The following is a 19254-nucleotide window of genomic DNA, read 5'->3' on the forward strand; positions in this document are numbered from 1 at the left end:
TGAATTATCCTTATGCTTTCAAAAATACTGGTCGAATAAGGCAAGGGAGAGATGACGAATTTTGGCAAAGAGATTTATTTATAGACTAATACAAATCAGTAGCGGATTTAAGTACCGCGGAAGGGGGGGTTAGTCCAGGGCGCCATACAAGCTAGAACCGCCACTTGAAACAAATAGCCAAACCGAAAACTGCAGACAAAAATGCTTTCTGCTACTAAGATCAGTGAAATGTAGGCTAAACGGACAACMGAGTGAAGAGCAGAAATCTCAACTAGCAAGTCGCACAACACCCGCCAGTGGGCTTCCTCTCAAAACGCCAAGCGGATGCTTCACATTTATACATCCGGTGAAATATCTGTCTCATTGTTCTATCTGCAGCTTAGCGATTTCGACGCATACATCGGTGCTCCGGTATCAAACGTAACATCGCTACGTATTACTTCTGCACTAGCTAGTCGTGTAATCGTGTGTGCGAGACTGGTGTTTTGGTGTTCGTATCTTCTAATTTCGACAGAAACGTGCAATTGGGTAAGTGCCATGCTAGCTTGCTACATTGCACTATTAGCTATGCTAGTTAGCTAGCTAGCTAGTTGGCTACAACGACAACATAGTCCCCAATGAACCATTCAGATGTTTAGCTATGTGTGTCAGTCTTTAGTAAACCACTGCACTGTAAAACTGTCTATTTTGAGCTGCTTTCATCGTCCCCAGTGGTTTTCTTCGTGGCAAGTTGGTTTTTAGCCTGGCATAGATAGCTAGCCTAACGTGGCTTTAGTCAAATCAAATTTTATTGGTCACATAACGTTACACATGGTTAGCAGATGTTAATGCGAGTGTAGCGAAATGCTTGTGTTAATGCGAGTGTTATGATGTTGTACATTTCAAGCCCTTTGTTGCCTGACCTAAGTTAAGCAACATGGGAAAGAAGGGGACGCTCATAACCGGAGTCTTGGTGGTATTATCCTGCTGTATCAACTGCCAAAATGTAAACAAATCTGATGTTGATACATGTGGTATGGTGTCACGGCTAGGGAACGGTTTGTGGTGGTCATTTCACTATCTCAGTATGTTACTCATTCATACTCTTTCTCTTTGTCCACTGATTTCTCAAGGTGAAGAGAATGTCAAGGCCACGGTCACGATCGCCCCACTATTCTCACAGGTGAATATCTTGCACACTGTTCATTTGACATGCTAGTCCAGTGTGTGGGACAAAACGTTTCCTTCACAATGTTGGCTCAACTCGGCACACTGTATGAAGGGTGCTTTACAATTAAAATGTATTATTATTTTTATGTTATTACAGAGGCAGTCCACAGAGGCAGGATGCCCGGAGGTTCCCCTGGGACGACCCAGACTTCGACCCCCAGCAGGTTCTGGCTGACCTGGGCAGGCTGCCCTGGGAAGAGAACCGCAACCCTGGGGAGTCTCACGAGGACCAGTGGGTCCGCTTCATGGACGAGATCCACCCAGATGGCCACAGAAGACATATGCCTAGAGGGAGCCTTCGGCCAAAGGGCCACAGAAGACCTATTTCCCCAGGTCTCCACAGGCCTGACCAACTCCTCCCCCCAGAGGACTTCCACCATCGCAGGACCCCACCGCCCCCCCACGAGCTGGGCTACGCCGAGTGCAGGAGGCTCTCCCCCCATGATGGAGGTGGCGGCAGAGGAAGAGTGAAAGAAGAATTCCAAAGATGTGAAGTAAAGCTGCCCCCCTCCCCACAGAGGCTACCCAGAGAGAGGCTGCCATCACTGGTCCCGCAGCACACTCACTACAGTCTTAGCCACCACCAGAGAGCGCCCTCTGCAGGTTGGAGGAGAGAAGAGAGGGACCAGAGCCAGGGGAGATCCAGGGACCGCAGCCCCAGGGAGAGGGTTCAGGGCGGGGGGAAGTGGGAGAGGAGGGGTGAGGGTGGAGATTCTCCCGGTTCCTATAGAGACAGGAAGAGAGACCACATGCAAAGAGAGTGGAGCACCATCTCTGACCGGAACCGGAGGGAAACTGTTGAACCGGTGAATCCTGGGTAAATTTGAGCAGTGTTCCGCTGGAGTTTTCTGACCAAAAGCCTGAGAAGAAAATTGGAGAGAACCCAGCTTCCTGTTTTTCTAAGTGCAAACTTCACTGTGCTAATATGTCCCTTCTGTAATAGTGTAACGAGATGGTAGTTGTAGATTTAATTGCATGGCTTAAAATGCATCACATGTTATTGTCTCTGTGATCCCTGAGAACCACTTAAGTGCATGAGTTGAAAACGTTACTATTATTACCCGCTGCAATCTAGAGGCTGTGCGAGCCTGTGATCTATTGGCCCTTAAATTTTATTCATATAATAAATGTTTTCCTAAATAAATCAAAAGCTACATTACAAATAAATCTAACTATTAGCTGAAGTCAGCGTGATTGTATGTCATCTGTCAGTGCTGAACCATGTTACCTGCTCTTTATGTCGACACAGGTACGGGAGGGAGACAGAGTTTAGGGAGCGCCGCCCCTCGTTGGAGAGGCCCCGGGAAGGGTACGGAGGAAGGGGGCCACTGGGGCGTAGTGGCCCCCTAGGGGGCCACGATGGCCGAGGGCCTAGAACCCTCATCGTGGAGCATGAACATGGTATTATGAACAGCGGAGAGCCAGAACCGTACTACAACCACAGGGGCCGCTGCCCCGACCGCAACCGGAGCCACAGCCACGACCGATTCAGTCATCACAACCGGGTCGGAGCCTCTGAGGAGCGGTTCAGGAAGTCAGGCAGCAGGTCCAATACTAGAGAGGAGACCAGGGGCCGGCCTGCACATGAGGAGAGGGGCCCTGTCCATGAGGAGAGGAGGGGGCCTATACATGAGTCCAAAAGGGGCCCTGTCCATGAAGATAGGAAGGGGCCTATACACGAGTCCAAAAAAAGCCCTAACCGTCAGGGGAGAGCCAGGCCTTTAGGCTTCCAGGATAGAGGTAGTCCCACGGATCCCAAGGCCAGAAACGGTGCATTCTGTGGGGCGAGGGAGGCCCCAGCCCGGGGTGGCAAGAGACAGGTGGGGCCCTCCAGGAACCAACCCCAGCCTCTCCTCCAGGGACAGCAGGGGTACCAACCCCGGGATGCCAACTCCCAGCACACCCCTCTGGAGCACCAGAGGTACCAACCCAGGGGAGATGACTGGGACATGGAGCCCAGAGAGGAGGAGCCCGACTGGGCAGAAGAGAGCGACATGGAGCCCCGCTGGGAGCAGGACCGGGGACCAGGGCCGCGAGGAGGCCGGCCACCGGCACGGGCCAGGTTGGGACCCAGGAAACCTCAGCTTAGAGACCTCAACCCCAACTGGAACCAGCAGCAGAACGACATGGCAATGCCTCGCATAGGCACCGGCAAGGAGGAGACACTCACCATCAAAGTGGACATGAAGCGCACCATGGGCCAGAACAGGTAAGGTTTTTCGGACAGCAACATTTAGGAGTCAAGGGTGAAAAGTAATGCTTCTTTTTAGCGCTTGCTTTCGACTGCAGGAAGACATATAGTCAGAAGCCCTGAGAATATTGACAGCTAGAGGAGGAAAGATTCGTCAAGCTGATTTCTTGATTGTACAAAGCAAGGATTCTACAAGGCAAGTATTCTACTGTGATGGGATGCAATTTATATACCTACGTCAAACTAATCCTTCATGGTGTGGGGCATCACTCAGTGATAAATATGGAGAATTGCCAAAGCCTTCTTTCAGCAGAGTGGCCATTTTACATTATTCTCCGTCACATTCTCAAATGTGTTATATGAAGGTGGAATCAATTCTTGACAGCAACTCCGAGCATGCAGTTAAGAACAAATTCTGGATCTCCTAAAAAATGTGTTCCTTGCTCATTCAGAGGAGCAGAAAATGTCAGACCAGCTTCACAACAATAGAGAACAGAGATGGTACAGAAGAAGGCCAGCTTCTGAGTAGAAGGCTACCTATCAGCTGAATAACCTAATGGACCTGTAGTTCTACTTCTAACCCTCATCTGCTCAGGGCAGAGGTTATCCTCATCAGTTCTTCAGATATCTCCCTTTCATCCAATTCAACATGATTGGGAACTCACAAAGGGAGTGGTTGCAACTTCCCTAAGAGCAGCTCTGACAACCAAGAGACCAACCAGGTGACGTGTGAAGAGACACCAGCTGTGTGTTTCCAAAGATTTACTGTCATCAGACCCATCTCATCCTACACAAGTGAAATGATATTAACATGCACAAGGGAATTATACAGAGCAAGGAGCCTGCATGGTGTAACGTGCTGAAGGACCTCTGGGAGATTAAGACTGGATGAAGAGGAGTGGAGAAGACCTTTCTGCTACTCTACAGATTACTGGACAAAATGGAAAAGTCTTGCTGCTAACCAAACTGCGCTAACTGCAGAGGCGTCTCCCTGGTATAGGGAAGGATTGCCCATATACATATTGTGTTGGTGAGCCTGATAAGATGTCAGTCACTGACCCACTGCATGGCCGGATCAGTGTCTTGGTCTGGGGCTGACTGAAGACCATTTGGGCGGGGAAAGTGCCCTGAACTTCAGGAACATCCATTTGGAACCACCATGTTTGTTTTCAATGCCTTGAGAAACACTTGGAATTATCAGGTCTTTTTTTTTAACCTTTTATTTAACTAGGCAAGTCTGTTAAAAACAAATTCTTATTTTGCAATGACAGCCTACCCCGGCCAAACCCTCCCCAACCCGAACGACGCTGAGGAAATTGTGCTATGCACTATTTGACTATTGACCATGGCCAGTTGTGATACAGTCTGGGATCGAACCTGGGTCTGTAGTGACGCCTCTAACACTGAGATGCAGTGCCTCAGACCGCTTTGCCACTCGGGAACTCTTGATCAGCTAATCAGAGAAAGGCCCTTGTGAAACGACTGATTTCAGAGCACAGTGTTTTAMTGCTACTCACTGCGATAAGCAATTCCCCTTCTCATGCTCTGCAAGATGATACACCAAAACACCAGCTCTAGTCAAGAAAGTCAAATAGTTTCAACTTTTGTCTTTCATTCAGATCAATGTTTAAAGGTAAGTCAACATGTTCTTTCCATCATTGACTGTGTATAGTATCCTGCAGACTCCTAGAGGGTCTTTATACTTTATCTGTTAAAGCGGCAGGTTTTTTTTCTAGGACAATTTTCATTCTTTATCCAAAGTGGTTCATGCGAGATGGACTCGTTCCCACTGTGAAGCTTTCCAAAGACTTTAAGCGACCTCAAGCGTGGTATTGCTCACCCGCATCAACCATGATGCTCTTGAGTGTCAAAGCCTAAAGGAGTTTGAGAAATGGTTATCTTAATAATAGATTGGGACTCGATGTAACCACTGCATTACAAAACCTTTAATTCTGAGGCCAAAATTGATCCAAAATTCCCTTAACGTTTACGCCACAGATCCTCGGATGCCTGGCCTCTGATCTACGTGGCTTTTTTGACCACGGTGTGTTTCAACCTGATCTCCTTTCAACAGAACTGTTCACTCAAAGAAATTGAAAGCACAGCACTGAGTTGATCTCACCTCCTGAAGGACAACCCAAAGTAACGATGTTGCCCTTAAAGCAACCGAATGCTACAGGTTCATACTACAACTCGCTTTGAGCTCTACCAGACCAGAGTTCACCCCTTGATGCATGACTACAAGTAAAGACTGGATGCTACAGCTTAACTCATAGGGAGGTGAACAGACAAGGGAGAATCCAAGTCATTGGATAGAGAAGCACAGTCATTAAACACTTCAAGAGTAATCCACCTTCTACATGAAATGAAGGCTTGGGTGACCAACTAGTAGACACAAGCAAGAGTGGAGAAGAGCAGAAGGTCTGGAGATGATCAGGATGATGTCCAGTCAGAAAAGCAGTGCTTGATGAATGTCTGCCGATAACCACCACGATGAAGAGTGAAAACGACTTTGGGACTTTTAACACGTGAAAATAAAGCTTTTGGTTTGACTCTTAGAAGCTATTCCACTAACTGTATCACCACTATTGACACTGGTACTCGTGGAGTTCTCATGCAGTAAGAATCATCAAGCTCTAAGAATGTCTCTTCTCCAAGAGGCTCTCAGAACCATGACTATTGATGAACTGTCATCCATTTCGTACCAGGGAAACAGAGCTCTGTCAAAGTACTATGACAGTGAGGGGAAACCCAACCCAGTGAGGACTAAGGTATTCCTGACAGAGAAACTGGACTCCGCCTAGTGAAATGGCCCCAGAATTAACACTTGGAAAGAAATAACTAAAACCAATGGTTCAAACCTCAAACACAGCCAATGCATCAGTCAATAGTATAGTGTGGATGAATCCTTATGAAAACAGAGTATTGCTCTCAAAAAACCCTTAGTAATAAGGTCTCCTATACTGATGGGATCTGCCCTTCGCAGTCTACACTACATACTCAAGATGCAACCTGTTCACAGTGATAATGACTCCTTTTAAGAGACCACACTGTCCACATTGGACCAATCATAGACAATAACCACACTGTCCACTTTGGACCATTCAAGGACGAGCCATACTGTTCAATGTAGACCAAGGACAAGAACCACAATGCTGACCTTTCACCACAGCAAGTGGATCACTAACATCCAGAAGTTTATTGACGAGAAATGCAGAGAGTGGAAAAAAAATGGAAGAAGCATGAACTTTCACCTTTGACCCATGCCAGTGTCCTTTACATGACCTCCCACTGGCACAGGAAGTGGTAAGGGATGTAGTCGAGGTTAAATGCTGTTCACTCCCCTTTAAAAAAAAATTGCAGGGCGATTTACAAACCTTTTACACCACATACGCTTTTAGCATTACCATTTACGTTTCCACTCGTTATCTCAACTGACATTCAGCGTTTCACTAATCCATCCCTGGAGACGAGAAATGTCTCTCTTCCTGTTGCGTTTCAAACTCCTACAGGCCTTATTTGGATTTACAAATAATTCAAACCAACAGCTCTTGTAGATGGTGTACTTAATCAGCCATTTTTCCTAAAGCTTTACAATGTAAAGGTAAGTATAGTGTGTTTTACAGATACTTTGGTCAAGGTAAGGTTGTAGCATAATATTGTACTGAACATTATATTTACGTAAGAGATCCAGCAGAAAACCACTTAACTCCCTACAGCAAATTTAATTAAAAACAAATGATTGCTGTCCCAAACTACAGTTGTTACTTAAATCACACCCTCAGTACACGCTCCAGTAACCAGCTACAGCAGTACACGCTCCAGTAACCAGCTACAGCAGTACACGCTCCAGTAACCAGCTACAGCAGTACACGCTCCAGTAACCAGCTACAGCAGTACACGCTCCATTTAACCAGCTACAGCAGTACACGCTCCATTTAACCAGCTACAGCAGTACACGCTCCATTTAACCAGCTACAGCAGTACACGCTCCATTTAACCAGCTACTAGTACTATTATTAATTAGCCTTGATTGTCCAACACAGTTAAACCCTGGTATTCAGGCCTTATCCAAGAGGGTAAAGGGACTACTGCTTTTTTCCCTCCTCCATTGCTCATCTCTCTCATCTACCCTACAGCCAACTGTGCTACTCTTCAGACCGCCAGCTGTCGTTGGATCTGGTCAACGTGGGCCGCCAGCGCCTCGACTTCCTACCCATGCTAGAGCATTCTGGAACGTACCGCGAGTCCACAATGCACTCTGGGACTTTTGCCCAGGAGATCATCACCCTGGTGCACCAGGTCAAAGGTTAGGACGCGAAATGCAGAAATACTACACACAACACAAAGATGCGCGTGCACACAGTCACTTGTACACGCATGCACAGCCCATAGACGCTCCTTCACACACATTTAGACAGAAATATAAAGATATTTATCTCTCTCCAGAGCATTACTTTAGGGGTGATAGTGTAATGCTGACCGAGCGTTTCTGTGGCGCCCAAGATGGAGGTCTGCCTGAGGAGGAGCAGGAGGAAGAGAGGCCTACTCTGAACAGGTACAACCACACACACACGCCTGGGTACCACAGTGATGACTCTAAGAGCCATGGCTTTTGTTTAAGCCTTCAATGTGCTGTTTATAAACTAGCTATATTTTATTCCTTCTCTCCTCTAGGCGGTTCAACATGAGTATGTCAGAGCCAGACATGGAACCTCTCTTCTCCAAAGTTGGCCGCATGCAGGTACAATACATGTTTTTAAATGGTGAATGATTGATATGTCGATGGATGGATTGATTGATTGATGTATTAATTTGTGTGTGTGTGAGATCAGAAGCAGCAGCAGGCGGTGAGTGACCCAGGAGACCTGAGACATGACCTGGAGAGGAGGAGACAGGAGAGGCTGGAGGGGGTGAAGGTCACCATCCCTGGAGGCAGGCTCTCACAGCGCCCCCTGGTTGCTGGGAGGTACTACTACACACTAGAACACAGTGAAGCATGATGGGGTTTGTTGTCCTCCACAATGAAATCGGGGAGCGGACAGTGGATCTGTCTTTTTACCTTAGTACGCTCGTACATTCGTCACACAATATTTTTCAGACGGCACTCTTGTGATTTTTGACAACTTGAGTGAATGATGCGTCTTGCCATAGATCTGACATTTACAAAATTACACTGACTGGCCAAATGGTGGCACTATAACAAGCGATTGAAAATGCAAACTTTGAAAGGTCACGCCCCTCACCTCGTTTGACCTAAAGCCATACAATTCGGTACATGGGTCCCAGGTTTGCCATGATGAATTTTCCGCCATTTTGAATTTTGTGAAAAACACTTAAAACGCTACTCTGACACCGAATGAACGATCTGCATGAAACTAAAAATCTATGGACAAATATTTTCCAGACTAGTACCTAAAACAACATGGCCGCTGTTGACCAATAAACATTCACATGGGCGTGGTCTGGCACCTAAATGCATATAAATCAGTCACACAGGTTGCAAACACTCTCAAGACTCAACAAATGCAAGAACATTAATGTCGACCACACGGTGGTGCTAAAACGGGCAGATGTTTTGTTACTATCAGTATATTCTAGTTTGAATTGTCACTAATTGGACGGGGGGGGCTGCATCATTCGTGGGGAACGGCATGTCTACGGTTGCCTTGTTTGAATACGAAAATGATTCCTTCCTCCCTTTCTTGGAGTTATCACTGATCTATGGATCCTTGTGTTCACCCAATCTTGTCAGATCAGTGATTACCTCAAGAAGTAGAGGAAGGGTGCGTTTTTACACTTCACAGTCTTATCCTTCACGGTCTCATCATTCTCCCGCCCTCTCACACTCTCTGTCACAGTGACCATCATGAGGAGTATGGTAGTGAGGAAGAGGAGGTTCAGGAGGAAGAGGAGGGCTTCTCTTCAGGCTGGCCAGGCCTACCACAGAGAGGAGGGAGGTGGCCTGGAGAGATGGTGAGAACTGTGTGCATGTATGTGTTCACATTTAGTAGGGGTGTAGGTGGAACAGTGGAAACGATCTGTATCTTTCTCTGAAATATCTCTCAGGCTTCTAACTTCTCTCGCTCTCACTCTCGGGTTCAGAGGAGAGGAGGCATAGTTAGACAAAACATGGGTGGCCAGCGGAGGAACAACCGGTCTCCTAATCTCCCCGGCAACCATCCGGGACCAATGAGACAACAGAACCGCGATATTAACGGTCAGTAAGCACCCCAAAACACAAATATATATATATATATATATATATATATATATAGTGAGTTCAAAACAAGGACACAGAAGTTTTCTTTTTTTTTCTTCTTTGTGGATCAGCTTAATATTGCAGAAAGATTGATGGAAGCAACAATGTAATTGTCTGCATCATTTCCAATCCCCCATATCCTTTTTTGGTGTATATATATACATACACACATACATACATACACGTACATATGCATACATACATATATATATATTTTTTTGAATATACCTTTATTATTCCCCGCAAACCCTACCACCCTTCCCCCAATTGGAGTTAACTAATAAACAATAACACTTAGGCTTCTACCTTCAGTTTATACATCTGACACACATTTTACAGACAATCTATTTTACAATAGTTATATTTTGTTTGTTTTTAGTCCTTCCTCTATTTCTGATGTCCATCCAGTTTGATTTCTATTTGTAAGTGCTATTTCTCAAAATTTCTGAACCTATATACATTTTACAGACCCCGTATGTTTTACATTGGTTATCTTGTTAATAGTCCCACCCTTCAGCTCCATTCAAACCCTCCCATCTATCTCTCAACACCATCCATTTTGGATTTCTATTTGCCATATATTTTTCAACTGTGATGTTTCTCAAAAGGACGCAGAAGTTAGACTGTTGTAACACACAGACCGGTTCCGAGAAGCAGAACTTCCCAACCATGTTAAGTGACCTCAATCGATCACTGATTGGTTGATTGATTGACTATGTAATTCCTACGACAGGGTCTTGACTCTGTTTACCTTCCTGTCTTGTTACAATGTTAGTTAGTCTGTCCATCTGGTTCCTAGATCTCATTCATTTCAATGTCTGATCCTGAGCCAATCAAATCCTCCCGTTTAGCCAATCAGCTTGTCCACTAATGGGACCATTACAACCATAGCAGACCTGCTGTTTTTAACTTAACACCTATATTCATTTCTCTTTCTCGCTCTCTCAGGTGCCAACTGGTGAATGGACTCTTGGATGGAGCAAGGGGTTATGTGAGGTTAGCTGTTAAGCTCAGAGGAGTGACCAGGCCAACTGTATATACAAAAGTATGTGGACACCCCTTCAAATGAGTAGATTTGGCTATTTCAGCCACACGTGTAGCTGACGGGTGTATAAAATTGAGCACACAGCCATGCAATCTCCATAGACAAACATAGGTAGTAGAATGACCTTATTGAGGAGCTCAGTGACTTTCAATATAGCACCGTCATAGAATGCCACCTTTTCCAACAAGTCAGATTGTCAAATTTCTGCCCTGCTAGAGCTGCCCCGGTCAAGTAAGTGCTGTTATTATGAAGTGAAAACGTCTTGGGTCAGCCGTGAAGTGGTAGGCCACACAAGCTCACAGAACCGTCTGTCCTCAGTTGTAGCACTCAATACAGAGTTCCAAACTGCCTCTGGAAGCAACATCAGCACGAGAACTGTTTGTCTGGAGCTTCATGAAATGGGTTTCCGTGGTCAAGCAGCTGCACACAAGCCTAAGATCACCATGCGCAATGCCAAGCGTCGGCTGGAGTGGTGTAAAGCTCTCCGCCATTGGACTCTGGAGCAGTGGAAACGCGTTCTCTGGAGTGATGAATCATGCTTCATCATCTGGCAGCCCTACGGACGAATCTGGGTTTGGAGGATACCAGGAGAACCCTACCTGGCCAAATGTAAACTTTGGAAGAGGAATAATGGTCTGGGGCTGTTTTTCATGGTTCCGGCTCCTTAGTTCCAGTGAAGGGAAATATTAACACTACACCATACAATTACATTTTAGATGATTCTGTGCTTCCAACTTTGTGGCAACAGTTTGGGGAAGGCCCTTCCCTATTTCAGCATGACAATGCCCCCGTGCATAAAGCGAGGTCCATACAGGAATGGTTTGTCGATCGGTGTGGAAGAACTTGACTGGCCTGCACAGAGCCCTGACCTCAACCCCATCGAACACCTTTGGGATGAATTAGAACACCGAATACGAGCCAGGCCTAATCGCCCAACATCAGTGCCCAACCTCACTCATGCTCTTGTGGCTGAATGGAAGCAAGTCCCCACAGCAACATCGAGTGGAAAGCCTTCCCAGAGGAGTGGAGGCTGTTATAGCAACAAAGGGAGAACCAACTCCATATTAATGCCCATGATTTTGGAATGAGATGTTCGATGAGCAGGTGTCCACATACCTTTGGTCATGTAGTGTATATTATAACACACGTAGACAGCCTGACCTTAGAACCGGCATCTCTTATTTTCTGCTGCTTGATTACCTGGTAGCGGCACCTTTTCCATTATCTGACCTACACCTGTACTGACACTGGCCAACAGAACATGTAAAGTCTCCTGACAAAGTAGTGTTGTGGGGAAGTGATGTCATAATGCAGGGGGGAGGACCCTGAGCCAGAAGGGGAACATCCTGTTAGTGAGGAGCTACCTAATTCATTCATTGGTCCTTTCATTCATGAAGTATATTCTGAGTAAGTGAACGCTGCTTTTTGTTGGCTGTATGCATTGCTTACTGAAGAAAAAAATATCAAATAATAGATTACTTCAAATACCATGTTGGCAAGCGTGTTAGTGTAAGGTAGTAAAAGTCCCTCTTGAGCGTAGTAGTAAAAATGCATCTTACATGAGTACAGACAATTTGGTCATTACCTGTATTAATAATTCAGTATTCCCCACAGCTCTCACCTGTACACCTGTGTGTGAGCGCTTAAGGTTCATGTACAGAGGTGATCCTTGCTGATATTTAACAGGTGCCTACTTCCACCTAGGCCAAACTTTTAGGTAAACTGGGCCGGCCAGGACTATTCTACGGTCAGAGGTAGTTACGGATAGGCCAGACTGCTATTCTATGGTCAGTGGAGACTGACCGGTGGATTGATGCCCCGCTGGACTAACCACAACTGACTGGGGAAGAGGATGCCCAGCTGTACAGGTGGATATCAAGTTGGGATAGTGCTTAGCAGAAACACAGGCAGGCCTTAACCTTTAACCCCACAAGAGCAAGCAGAGGTGATATGGGATCTGGCAGAGAATCCAGTCAGACGATCACAGTGAAACACACACAGCATTTATTTCAAATGTAGGTAGAAATACAAAGTTCATAAAAAATGTCTTTACACCACAGTACCATAGATTTTTTTTTATACAATAAAAACATCTTGACTTTTTAATCAATTTCCATTATTTCAAGTCTTTCTTTTCAACTGCTCAGTTATATCAGAGTTGCAATACAAATGGACAAGATACTGACTCCCACACAAACCAGGAGCTACACTGAAGTTATAAGAGCTTATGACTGGCTATAGCAGGTTATGAATGCCCTCTGTCTGCATTAAAATACAGAAATGTCATAGCAACACGACCATCTTTCGTAAGGCAGAGAGCGAGAGCAGTTCAAAAAACCCTCATGATAAGATAAATCCCACTGAGCAGCATCATTATTAATGACTTCAATAATGTCTGTATGGTCCACCAGTGTTCTGTTGTCCTCCAAAGAACAATCGGAAGGCCCTCTGTAATCACCTGAAAGAACTGGAGAGCAGTCAGAAACATGGTGCTGGCTCCACCTAGTCTTCACCTTCTATGACGTGTCAAACTTGTTCCACGGAGGGCCGAGTGTCTGCGGGTATTCACTGATTTTGTAAGGATTCCTCTCACCTGGTTGTCTAGTTTTTTCCCTTTCAATTAAGACCTAAACAGCAGACACTAGGCCCTCCATGGAATGAGTTTGACACCCCTGGTATGCCAAAGCCTGTGATCCCACAGCTTGGCTAGACAAGACGGYCAGTGTGAGGGTGAACGCGGTCAACTTTCTGCCCCTTTTGGTTCTGCGTGTGTGACTGGGGAGGACCTGTGTGTATGTGAGGGGAGCGGTCTCCGGTGATGGCTCAGAGGCGAGGGTCGCAGGGCAGCGGGCGGAACGCCACCTCAATATTCTCCTCCATGATGATGTCATAGCGACACATCAGCGGGCTGGAGGGATGAGAGAAAGGTATAGTTGGAGAGAGAGGCTGAAGGATGACGCGGGAGGGAGGGAGGATGACTGGGGAGAGAGGCGGGAGGGAGGATGACTGGGGGTGAGAGGCGGGAAGGAGGATGATGCGGGAGGAAGGGAAAAGTGTGTGTGTGTGGGGGGGGTCTCACCTGTCGGGTTGCTCCAGGTGGGTGAGGCGGATGTGGAGTAGTCGGATTTTGTAGCGAGGGCCTATCATATTGCCGCTTGCGATGCGGAGGGATATCTTCTGGACGGGCTGCACGTCCTCATCAAACTGGACCAACAGACGGGTGGAGGTGTACTGCTCAAACTTGAACCGCTTACTGTGGAGGAGAAGAATGGAGAGGGTAAGAGGGATAGGGATAGAGAGTTAGAGGTCTTACTGTCATAAATGTGTATATGTGTGTGTGTGAGACTTACCGGTCTATGCGTGCCTCACTGAAGTTCCTGCCACTGTGTAGTCTGAGGATGACGACTCCCCAGCGCAGGTACTGGTTCCATGTCACCATGTCCACCCTGTAGCTGGTCTCTACACACACAGGACACACACTGTTATACACACACAATTCATATTTGAGAAATCACTGCTATAGAAGCATTATGTATGTTAATCACTGATTGATAGTAAGGGGTGAGGGACTTACTTTGATATGGCAACGTGGCAGTGGTGGTGAAATAGGCCTTGGTCTGACCCAATCGCAACAGAGTATCCCTCCACCTGCTGATGTCGTAACCTGGGGGGTAACCATGGATACATCATTCAGGACGGTTGGTATGGCAATCAAACTACTTGATAGATGATTTGATGACAAACAAATTTTCCCATGTTTACAGATTGAGTGAGATTCTGGGTTAAGTTGGAAGGCTGTCCTCTCACCTAGCATGGGACAGGGGGCGGGCTTAAAGGCTTCACACTGCAGACACCGCCCATCCAGAAAGTCGCTGAAGGAGGAGCAAGGGTAGGCTGTGAGGCTGCAGGTCCGGTTGAGAGCACACAGGTACAGGAACACAGAGCGCTGGTGGTCACACACGAAATACGACTTCCCTACGAAAGAGAGAAGCTGTGAGTTATTACATGAGTTATTGTGTGTGGTGTGTGTGTGTTAGTCTTACCTGAGAAGATGGTCTTGGGGCAGCCTGGCTGATCAGATCCTCCATTGGCATAGTAGTCAATATGGCCATGTTGACCTCTGAGACCAAACGCTATGTGAAAAAATAGGAAGATCCCAAAGTTACAGATAATACAGGACAACATGAAATTACACTTTTTTTTAATCACAAAAACACATCTAGAGAATCCCTCGCCCCCCACACAAACACACAGCATGTCAGTACTTGCAGTTCATGTCAGTGTGTAGTACGTCTACAAAGATGGCGTCTGAAGGGTCTAGTCTCTCCTCAGCAGTCGCTCCAGTGAACATGGGTCCTGCTGGGTCCAGACCTAGACAACAATGAATCAATTAATAGATTCATTAATGCATCAATTAATTAAACCTTTCATGAATAAATTAAGTAATCAATCAATCAAATAGTAGCTTTTCAGTCACAAACAATCGCTCTCTCCTACCTGTAATGCGGCCAATCTTGCCCTTCAGGTTTGCTCCTACAAACCCAGCTAGGTGAGCTCCTAGACTCACCCCGATCAGGTGGATTGAACTCAGAGGCGCTCCCTCCTCCTAAACACACACAGTGAACAATTAGCAACATTGACACAAGACTCATAGAACAACTGATTAAAGAGTCACAGAAAACGAGCAATATCCCCCCCACACACACACACACCTGCATGCTGAGTATGAAGCCGGTGAGGTTGTTGGCAGCCTGTCGTGTGTTGGTCACAGCAGTGAAGTAGTTGAGGTTAGCAGCTCCTCTGTTCCAGTCCACTACCAAGATGTTCATGTCCTCCTGCTCAGACAGCAGCTGGACGATGTGATCCACCCAGACCGGAGGGGCTCCGGTGGGCCGGTAGCCGTGGATGACGAAGGCCGTGGGCAGGGAGAAGTTGAAGAGTGGCTGGTAGGACAGGTGGTGGTGGTTCACCTCTCTGCCGCAGCGCAGGTTAGACCTAGTGGAAGGAGGGGAATACTTTATGTAGAACATTTGTTATTTTTACTTTTTAACTGAACCGCAGACACACACACACATTCATGTTCACACACACTCTAACCTACTTGGTGTAGAGCAGCAGCTTAACATTCAGGGTGGTCCCAAGGAAGCACTCATGGAAGTCCAGGTCTGTAAAGTCATCACACAGTTCACCTACACCATTCTTCTGGCCTGGGGAGAGAAGGGGAGGATGTGTACATGTGCTCATTGATACCCTGCTAGGTCAGCATCAGGTCATTCTCTGATCTTACTGTGAACCCCAACACATTCTTCTTTCCTTATGCATTTAAACATGAGCAGACAGCTGGTGAATGGAGACAGAGTGAATACCGACGATTTGCATTTATAAAGATAGATAAGCACTGGCCTAACTCTGACCTCTTTACATTGCTATTCACCCCTACCATTGTCTCACTTTCTCCCCCTCCCCTAGCCACTGTTCTTTGTCACAGGTGAAAGGTTAAAGGTGCCGGTCTGAACCTTGCTCTGGAAAATTATCCTCTGTGGTTTGTTTTGCTTTGTGATACTGTAGTGTCCCTCCTTGACTGCAGCCAGGCTTTGACTGTATGGCGCTAGGGGCTTTAGCCTTTTACCATGTAGCATTAACCACAAGACTGCATCATGAGCTTTACCATGTAGCATTGAGTGTCATGATTCGGTAGCATTAGCATGTTAATGTTCAAACCACATCAGTTATTAGTGTTAGCATGTAGGCTAGCTCCCAGTGTCATGCTAGCGGCTTTAGCGGTGATCCATGCTCTCTAATTAGCAGCTTGTCCTCTGCTGTTACTCTCAATTGGATCAAGGTGCTATAAAAAGCAGCTCATCCTGTCACAGCTTTCTATCTTCCTCTGTGGCCCCAATCCCCTTTCTCAACAATCTTCCTGTCCTCAATTCATGACCCGTGACCTCACACAAGTACACACACACACACTTACGCCCATGCACACACACTGCACACTCTAATTTCTCCACTCAGGGATAGTTGGGGAAGAGAAGGCACATACATGGCAGTTATTTGAGTCTGTTCTGGAGGGAGTGTAGAAAGACGTCTGAAACCTGGAGTCTGCTAACACAGTGGTTCTCAAAACTCCTCAGGGACCCCCGTCGTTTTAACTAATTTGTTGTAGCTCTGAACTAATTCCAAATGTGGCCAATGTGCTCAATGCAGTTTCACGTAGAAATGTGACTCATTTAACCACCCCCGCACAGGATTAAGATTTAAGATCAAAGGCCTGATTACCTGCATGTCCACCAATGATGTTAACATGTAGAAATGTCCCTGTGGTCTGTCTTACATAGGGAAAAGCCGTAGAAGCATTAAGACGCGGATCAGTGAACACCGCCGCAATATACGGACAGGTGAGACAAAAAACCCTGTTGCTGTTCATTTTGTACAAGCTGGAAATCCTGTTAGTTCTCTGAGATACATTGAAATGGTCAAGATGTCATGGAGGGGAGGAAGACGGAGAGGAAACTTCTTCAAAGGGAATCTTTCTGGATCCACAGTCTCCTCTTGGCCTTAAAGAGGAATTTGACTTAAAACCATTTTTATAGTTCCAAAATGTCCAAATGATTTGTGTACTTTTTCACCCAAATTGAATATTCTGTGTGTGTATATATATAATATTACTGTAAATATTGATCACATTCCTTGTGTATGGTCATATATTTTGATGAATGTTGATATTGTGCACTTATGTTATATATTTGTACCTCCTGTTTCAGGAAGTGTCACTGAGTGCTGCCCATATATATAGGACCTTCCACCTGGGATATGGATGCCTGATGAAGACCTACGTGTCAAAACATTCTTATAATAAAATCACCTGGGAACATGAGCAGCAGTGTGCTGCGTTTAATATATATATTTTTTTGCTTTTTCAGCTCTGGTTCACCTATTCAAGGGCTTGATGATTGGTTGACAAGTTGAATCAGGTGTGCTAACTCTGGAATAGATGAAATACATGGAACAGCTGGAAGTCCCGGGGGAGAGGTTGGAGAAACACTGTGTTAACAGATGCGAGACAGAAAACAACACTTTTCTCTCTCTGTAAACTGTGTCCTGGGTTAAGGGTGATAGGGTCAGAACAGGCAGACCTCACACAACTAGCTCAACACCCACACACACACTTTGATCACGGAAATATGAGTCTTACCTTTGCAGAGCATGAGGGAGCCCACCAAACCGAGGAGTTGCCAGAGTAACATCCTTACAACCAAGAGAAAGAGGGAAAGAAGGAGGGAGATACTAGAGGGAGGTTTGTCTGAGAGAGGAAAGAATGGGAGCTCTTAGTAATACAGAGAGCGGGAGGGAGGGAAGAGCTAACTGATCATGACCAGAGCAGAGAGAGAGATGTTGAGGTGACTAGGTGTGTTGGGATCTGGGTTAACCAATAAAACTCTTGAGTAGAGCAACACGCTCACTGCCAACAAAACACAAACACACTGCCAACAACACCCCACTCACTACACATCTCACTGTACACAGAGGAGAAGGATCAATGGAAGGAGAGAGACAAAGTAGATCAGTATATAATAGTCTTTCTAGCCGTATTTCTTTATTCCTACTTGATCCTATACTTTTTTGTCTTTGGTAATATTTAGTGCTAATAAAGCATTATTGACTTGTACTGCAAGAGGGGAAAGAGAAGGCTCAAGACACAACACGTACTATTATTATCCTCGGTTTCCAATGAGTCACCATGTACTTCCTAATCAGTCTTTCTCCATCTCTCCTTTATGCTCTATTCTCCCCATCCCTCTCTCATACTATCTGCCTCTATGTACTCAATACCATCAATCCCAACTCTCCCATACATGTGAGGACCTGGGTGTCGCTGGCCAGGCCAGCCCAGGCAGGAGTGCTCTCTGTGGGGCAGCTGTGTTCTGACAGGAGCATCTCCCAATGGAGTTCCACATGAGCAGTGTTATTAATAGCATCAGAGCTGTGGTAACACTAACCAGCCCTGCCTATACGCACTATTTACTGACTACAGCATTAAATGTACAGTATGGGCTTTAAATACATATAATTTAAAGGCAGAGTACAGGGCAGAGGCATCAAAAGCAACAAATCAGAAGCTGTCCAACCCTACTGGGGTGTGTGCCCATTTCCCTGGTTACCTCTGAGAATCTTTCATAATGGTCCAGGCTGCAGGGCATGTATACTTACACATTTGTAATGTATACTTACAATAAATATGCATATGTCCCATTGCTGCCTGGTTCAAAGTTTCCCATCTAGTTGAACTTCAATTGTGTAGGCTAATACCAGTTGAGATGGTTAGGTTTAGGGGCCAATGCAGTGGCCTTCTGTTCATTCTGTAGACTTTGGGGGGCGATGATCTGGACCATGGACTGGGTAAGGGGTTGGTCTATGGAGTCTTAGACCACCGAGTTTAGGGCAGGGTCAGCCAACATTCCTCCTGAAGAGCTACTCTCCAGAGGACCTTGATTCTCCAGGTGAGGATCCAGGTTCAGATCATTCTCCAAGTGGGGAGCCAGGTCC

The 19254-nt window shown here is 46.1% G+C and overlaps 2 protein-coding genes and 1 long non-coding RNA gene across 6 annotated transcripts; 2 read left to right on the forward strand and 1 right to left on the reverse strand.

The window, feature by feature from the left end:
• The first annotated feature begins 128 nt into the window (after window positions 1–128).
• On the forward strand, window positions 129–12817 carry LOC111972844 (BCLAF1 and THRAP3 family member 3). 4 transcript variants are annotated; one of them, XM_070446641.1, is made up of 11 exons: window positions 129–528; window positions 1113–1162; window positions 1307–2026; window positions 2459–3418; window positions 7540–7709; window positions 7850–7958; window positions 8078–8144; window positions 8236–8369; window positions 9262–9376; window positions 9470–9620; window positions 10271–10707. In XM_070446641.1, the coding sequence occupies exons 1-11, from the start codon at window positions 325–327 to the stop codon at window positions 10282–10284; spliced, it is 2694 nt and encodes an 897-aa protein (XP_070302742.1). In that variant the 5' UTR covers window positions 129–324; the 3' UTR covers window positions 10285–10707. The 4 variants fall into 4 exon arrangements, with proteins under 4 accessions (XP_070302742.1, XP_070302743.1, XP_023855726.1 ...); XM_070446642.1 differs by having other exon boundaries at window positions 140–528; window positions 9506–9620; XM_023999958.3 differs by having other exon boundaries at window positions 142–528; window positions 10611–12817.
• Window positions 12695–18196, reverse strand: LOC111973439 (lipase member H). The gene is made up of 11 exons (XM_024000806.1): window positions 17903–18196; window positions 15809–15914; window positions 15420–15702; window positions 15205–15313; window positions 14977–15078; window positions 14751–14840; window positions 14515–14682; window positions 14282–14371; window positions 14058–14166; window positions 13787–13960; window positions 12695–13615 (listed from the first exon to the last, which is right to left on the reverse strand). The coding sequence occupies exons 1-11, from the start codon at window positions 17952–17954 to the stop codon at window positions 13531–13533; spliced, it is 1368 nt and encodes a 455-aa protein (XP_023856574.1). The 5' UTR covers window positions 17955–18196; the 3' UTR covers window positions 12695–13530.
• LOC111973440 (uncharacterized) lies at window positions 14568–17557 on the forward strand. Its single transcript, XR_002878579.2, has 3 exons — window positions 14568–14700; window positions 17046–17105; window positions 17472–17557. It is a non-coding gene; the product is annotated as an uncharacterized lncRNA (long non-coding RNA).
• Window positions 18197–19254: the final 1058 nt, after the last annotated feature.

Source organism: Salvelinus sp. IW2-2015, linkage group LG14 (assembly GCF_002910315.2).
Source record: "Salvelinus sp. IW2-2015 linkage group LG14, ASM291031v2, whole genome shotgun sequence".
Taxonomy (NCBI): domain Eukaryota; kingdom Metazoa; phylum Chordata; class Actinopteri; order Salmoniformes; family Salmonidae; genus Salvelinus; species Salvelinus sp. IW2-2015.

What these genes read in the sequence shown, in the direction of transcription:
- LOC111972844 (XM_070446641.1), top strand. Translation starts at nt 325, where the DNA reads ATGCTTCACATTTATACATCCGGTGAAATATCTGTCTCATTGTTCTAT. An exon ending in TCGCCCCACTATTCTCACAG is followed by an intron (nt 1,163 to 1,306) that starts GTGAATATCTTG and finishes ATGTTATTACAG; the next exon opens with AGGCAGTCCACAGAGGCAGG. An exon ending in CCAAAGTTGGCCGCATGCAG is followed by an intron (nt 8,145 to 8,235) that starts GTACAATACATG and finishes GTGTGAGATCAG; the next exon opens with AAGCAGCAGCAGGCGGTGAG.
- LOC111973439 (XM_024000806.1), bottom strand. Translation starts at nt 17,954, where the DNA reads ATGTTACTCTGGCAACTCCTCGGTTTGGTGGGCTCCCTCATGCTCTGC. An exon ending in ACTACACACTGACATGAACT is followed by an intron (nt 14,841 to 14,976) that starts GCAAGTACTGAC and finishes TTTTTCACATAG; the next exon opens with CGTTTGGTCTCAGAGGTCAA. An exon ending in TGCCACGTTGCCATATCAAA is followed by an intron (nt 14,167 to 14,281) that starts GTAAGTCCCTCA and finishes CTGTGTGTGTAG; the next exon opens with AGACCAGCTACAGGGTGGAC.